The 5611-nt window shown below is 42.9% G+C and overlaps 1 protein-coding gene across 1 annotated transcript in view; it reads right to left on the bottom strand.

The window, feature by feature from the left end:
- Nucleotides 1-5416: 5416 nt before the first annotated feature.
- LOC119409339 (G-protein coupled receptor 26-like) overlaps nt 5417-5611 on the bottom strand; it is a gene marked incomplete at its 3' end in the record, with an annotated part of 2767 nt that continues 2572 nt past the window's right edge. The window contains exon 2 of the mRNA XM_037676220.1: nt 5417-5453. Within this exon, the coding sequence (XP_037532148.1) occupies nt 5417-5453 (37 nt within the window). The remainder of the gene's footprint in view (nt 5454-5611) is intronic.

Genomic DNA, 5611 nt, shown 5'->3' with positions numbered 1-5611 from the left:
GGCAAACTATTCAGCAATTTGTAGACATACAGGAGTATTTTGAACTGGATTCGAAGGTGAACCGTTAACCAGTGCAGTGAGGCCAAAACTGGTGTAATGTGCTCTCTTTTGCCTGTACTGGTTAAAAATCGGGCAGCTGCATTCTGGACCAGTTGTAGTCGTGCAATGGAGGTTTGACTGATACCAAACAGGAGTGAATTGCAGTAATCAAGCCTAGATGTAATGAATGCATGCATTACTGTCTCCAGGTTATTTTTGGACAATATGGGCTTCAGTTTAGACAGCCGCCTCAGTTGGAAGAAACATGATTTAACAGTCATGTTTACATGATTGTTAAGTTTCAGGGAAGGGTCCATTATCACGTCCAGATTAGTGACTGTTTGTTTTTCTGACAGGGTTAGAGCGGAGAGGTCGATGCAGTGGTTTGTGATCCAGGAGTTCCAGATCCAGGAGATCCAGTAGAGAGTGTCATTTCCCGATCTGTTACGGAAGCACGATCCGTAGTGTACTTCCGGGTTGCACGGATCACCGTTGTTTATGAATAAAAACTGTCTTAATTTACTTAGAAAAGTACGTGCTTTATCTCCGACGATCTTCAGGTAGCTAATTTACGTCACTCGTATTTCCGTTACAAATCATTGGTTAAGATGATATGAGACGCATTAGACCTGACACCCCCACCCCCCCAGCCTGGACTGAATGAGAAAACCCTGCAAGATACAGAATGAATTATTTCCATGGTGAAACAGCGCCGCTCAGTGGTGAAGCTGCATATCATCTTTACCATGACGTAAATATGTCAATGATTGTAACGGAAATACGAGTGGCATAAATTAGCAATCGGCGGAGATAGAGCACGTACTTATCTAAGTAAATTAAGACAGTTCTTATTCATAAACGGAATTATACCAGAATATTTTCCTTAATCTAGCATATTCAACGGCGATACGTGCGACCCGGAAGTATTCCTTTTAGTGCATGCGCAAATGAGCTGCACTACGGATCGGCTTCCGTAACAGATCGAGGAATGACAGAGAGGAGTTCAGGTGGAACATTCATTCAACCTTTATTTAAACAGATAAATCACATTGAGCCTCGAAGACTCATTTACAAGTGAGACCTGTTTAGACAGACAAAAACAGTGGTTAACTGGACACATGTAGGAGTTGGAGGCGAAAAAAAATCCTATCAGACTTTTTTTTCTGCCTGAGAAAAAAACCCTCTAATATTAAAAAAAACACCTCGCACAAATGGCACATAGTGACGTAGACATTCTGCAAATGGAGACAAGAGTGATCAACAATGCTTATAGAATTGAGCTTACAAAATTGAGTTCTAGAATTGCGCCGCTCAAGGCGGCTGCATGTTGGAGCAGCTCTGTTACTTTCATTCTGAGATTTTGCTTTTGGAAACTTTAATTCTTTTTTTTCTGGATGTAAATCACATTTTTTGGATGAATGTTTCCTCTGGTATCGGATGCTATGCAGCTGGAAGGATTTTTACTGAAACTTTTTTAGCTTTGGACATTTGTTATGATGCGTAACCATGGCAACAAGGCAGTTTTCCACAACCAACAGCAGCTGAGTAACATCTCAAAAGCTCAAATAATATCTCAACTACAGCCCCAAATCTCAAATGAGTTGAAAGGATGTTCTGTGAATGCATTCTCATCTACCTGCCAGCTGTGCTTGAGTGCCTGACCACTGAGATCCTGGAACTAGCAGGAAACACGGCTCAGGACAGTGGAAGGACAGGATCGCCCCTCAGCACCTACAGTTGGCTGTTCGCAGCCAGCGCCGAGGAGCTCAGCAGACAGCTGGGAGGAGTTCTGCCTGGCATTCGGGCGGTCCTACAGCCCGGGGGAACTGAGAGGTCAGCCGAGTCTGGGTGGACGCATCGGACGGCGTCTGCAGCCAGTTTCTTAGGATCCACTGTGGGATGGACCTTTACAAGAGATCCTTCCTGTCTACAGCCATCAGTATCTATAACATCTCTTAATGAAATGAGAATAACGAGTTACAACAAATAATTTCCCTTTGGGATTAATAAAGTATTTTTGAATTGAATTTAATTATAGATGCTCTCGAGGTCACTGTTAGAGTTCTGATAAGATAATCAGTCAATGTCCTCCGGTGAGATCCATAAACATTCTCGAGGTATGTCAAGGAATGGCCAAGAATAACATCTATGAGAATCCAAGAGTCCTGAAATGATGACACAAAGTTTATTCAGCTGGTTCATCTGGTTATCAGTTGGAAATTCCTCAGGGAGGGGGTGGTGAGTGTCGGATCACATTTTCTCCAGGCGAATTCAGATAAGGTGGCCTTGAAGGCCAGCCAAGCAAACCAAATTTCGATAAACACACAGTTCTTTTGGGGACAGGCAGAACTTAATGACATCTACCTTGAGTCTGTGTTGGTCGACTCGGTTCCGAAATGTCCAAATTACATGACCACACCGATGGAACGTGACTGAGTAAAATCCCCAAGATCTGATCCATTCAGCCCAAAGCATTTGAGTCTGGGTACTCGAGACACAAACCAAGCCATCATAAAGGCAAGCAGCGTGATTGGGTCCAAATTTGCTGCCAACGACTTCCTTGATTGTAGATAAAACCAGCAACCAGCCAAATCCAAAAAAGCAGGAACCAGTTATCAAAAATCCAATTACATATGCGTCCTTAAAATCCACAAATGGCAGCAGAAATAGACACATCATCAAGTCTTCCAAGTCGATGAGATATCCAGCTGTGTGTGTGCCAACAGGGCAAATTGGCTCGCTTAAAGCCTGTCTTCTCTTTAAAGAAATGTTGTAAATTGAGTTGAGGAACCAACTGATCAAAAAGTCCATAATTATGGTTCGGAAGAAATGAAGAGAGGCTCACAGCAATTTCACAGACAGACAGAGCAGCAAAGCAAAGCAGAGAGGGAGGGGAGAAGCATCCAATCTCGTCGAGAGCAAGTGGTGAAGGAACATGGAGGCAAGTGGTAGGAAGATGGAGGAGCAGCTGAGGAAGATCCACAAGGAGGACTCATTACGCACAGGTAAGTATAGGAGTTGAGGATTCAGGGACATTCAGTCTAGTCCAGGACAGGAGGTGCAGGAACCAGGTTCAGAAGGTAAGTAACGCTCCAGCAATGAAGGAATCCCTTCTGCAGCCTCTTATAGTCCTGGTGGTGATTAGTGGGATGACTGTCGGCTGTAGCTTGTTGGCACCGCCTCTGGAACCAGGAACCTGTAGAAAGAACTGGAAACCCTACAGCAGAGCACATGTGAAAATAGTGATAGTGAAGCATATATGTGGTACATGTGAAAATATGAAAAAACTCATGAGCCCATAAGTTTCACATGTCACATGTGTAAGAATTCAGTTTTACACATCATGCCATGAAATGTTAGAAACTACATGTTTCACATGTGCAAAACGTGCTTCACATTTAAATCTACACATTTCTAATAAGAATTTACGGACTATAAAATATTTTAAAGTTAATTTCATGTGCAAAACATGTGAACACACAGTGTTTCACATGTTGTACATAGGGTTGTTGAGCATCATGTGTTAATGTGATTTTCACATGTGGCATATGAGGTTTTGCATGTTTTCCATGTGAAGCTACAATGACAAAAACCAACAGGAACTTCATGTGTGTAAAATGACATGTTTCACATGTGAATCTCACTTTTGCTTTTCCACATTTACTGTGTGCTTTTGGAACATTTGAACATTTTTATGCAGTCCCATGTAAAAAAAAAAAAAGAAAAAATCACGTGAAATATGTAGTTTTTTTTTCTCGTAAAGAACATTATTTTACCAAGTTTTCACATGTGATCGCACTTGAGTCTCCCGTGAAGTTCACATTTTCTGTCCCTTACAGAAAATTAACATGTAACTCCTATGTGAAAAACACGTGACAACATGGAATTACGTATGCATGTGTGATGCATGTGAGCATGTGTGTGAAAATGCCCTAAAATCTAATTTTCACATGTACAAAAAGCATTTTACACATTTTTCACATTTGATGTCATATGCATTGTTTTTCAGTGAGGGGCATTAATTTAACAATTTTCACATATAAAAACATGTGGAAAGCATGATACTATAATAGCACATGTGGAACTAATAACAAGACTATAAAGTAGGCAAGATGATATAACACGTGAAACATGTGAAACCTTCAGTTCATTGAGTTTCATGTGGAAATTTACAGTTTTCAAACAACATACCACATGCTTCACATATGGAAATGCATGTTTTACACGTGAAAAACATCATCCAGCGGGTTTCACATGTAACATCATGCGTTTCACATGTTATCATGTAAAACAGTCCAGAACATTTCATCCTGATTCATGCTCAATAATCCAGGTAGAAAAATCCAACAAAGTCCAGAACATTCTTTCCATGGGAGAAACTTAGACATCCCTCTCCCCAGAGACACTCCAGCTCTCCTTAAGGGACCTCAAGGTGTTTCCAGACCAGAAAAGGTGCACAATCCCTTCAGTGAGTTCTGGGTCCCACTCCTACTCCCAGACCTGCAGACAATATTCCTGATGAGGCTCCAAGGAGTAGATAAGGCAGACCAAGACTCTCCTTCAACACTGGAGCATTACCCTGCCTGTGGTTTGTGCTCTCATCTCTTTGTGTGTTTCTAAAGCCTACTTACCTTTTTGTATGATCTTTCCAGTGAACCTCCTGAGACCTACCAGTTTACTTGGATCTCCTCGTGAACCTCTGGAACCTTACCTGTGGCTCTTCAGCTGCTCTCTTGGCTCTACAGCCACATGCCCTCCTGTGCTCTCTGGACCTTCTCATGATGGTAAAGGATTCAGGAACCAAATGTTTCATCCACCAACTATCTACCAGTAAGGAACCTGCTGCATGGTCTTTGTTGGACTTTGGATTTAAACCATCTTCTTGCTGGTTCCTGTTCAATCCTGAGTTTTCCTCCACTGTAAATAAAAGCACTGGATTGACTTTATTGTGTCTGAGTTGTTCAGCGTCAGTCCTTTCATACTGGACATTCAGTTCTTCTGACAGCAACCTTTTTCCAAGATGGCCACGCTCAGAGCAGTTGCAGCTTCACAGGCTCCCGGTACCATCCCAGTTTTTAGAAGTTTTGAAATTGACTCTGTGCCTGACTCCGCGCGATTTATGCGTGTGAACTATAGCCGAACCGAACTGATGAGAATAGGAGCGGATTTGCCACGAAATATAGCAGAAATCAGCAACAAACTCAAAGCTACTCTCGGCAGAATGCAGATCTTAAAGTCATCTACCTGGAAGCTGCAGCAGAGGCGTTCCAGCGGGCAGAAGAGGAAGCGCTGCTCCCGGCTTAAGAGGAGAGGATGCCGGGCGGGGGTTATGGTGAGGCTATGAGCTAACGCTAAAGCCGGTAAACTCCCCATGCCGTCTCTGTTTCTGTCGAATGTCCGCTCGTTGGACAACAAGATGGATTTACTTCGTCTGAGAGCGGGCGCCTCAGAAGAGATGAAGAAGTGTGCAGTGCTTTGCCTCACGGAAACGTGGATTACAAGCGAAACGCCGGACACAGTCTTCCAGCTGGATGACAGACTTTTTTTTCGAGCGGACCGCTGCAGCGAGCTA

This window comes from Nematolebias whitei, chromosome 1 (assembly GCF_014905685.2).
Source record: "Nematolebias whitei isolate Nwh7 chromosome 1, NemWhi1, whole genome shotgun sequence".
NCBI lineage: Eukaryota > Metazoa > Chordata > Actinopteri > Cyprinodontiformes > Rivulidae > Nematolebias > Nematolebias whitei.
This window is presented reverse-complemented; position numbering and strand designations above follow the sequence as displayed.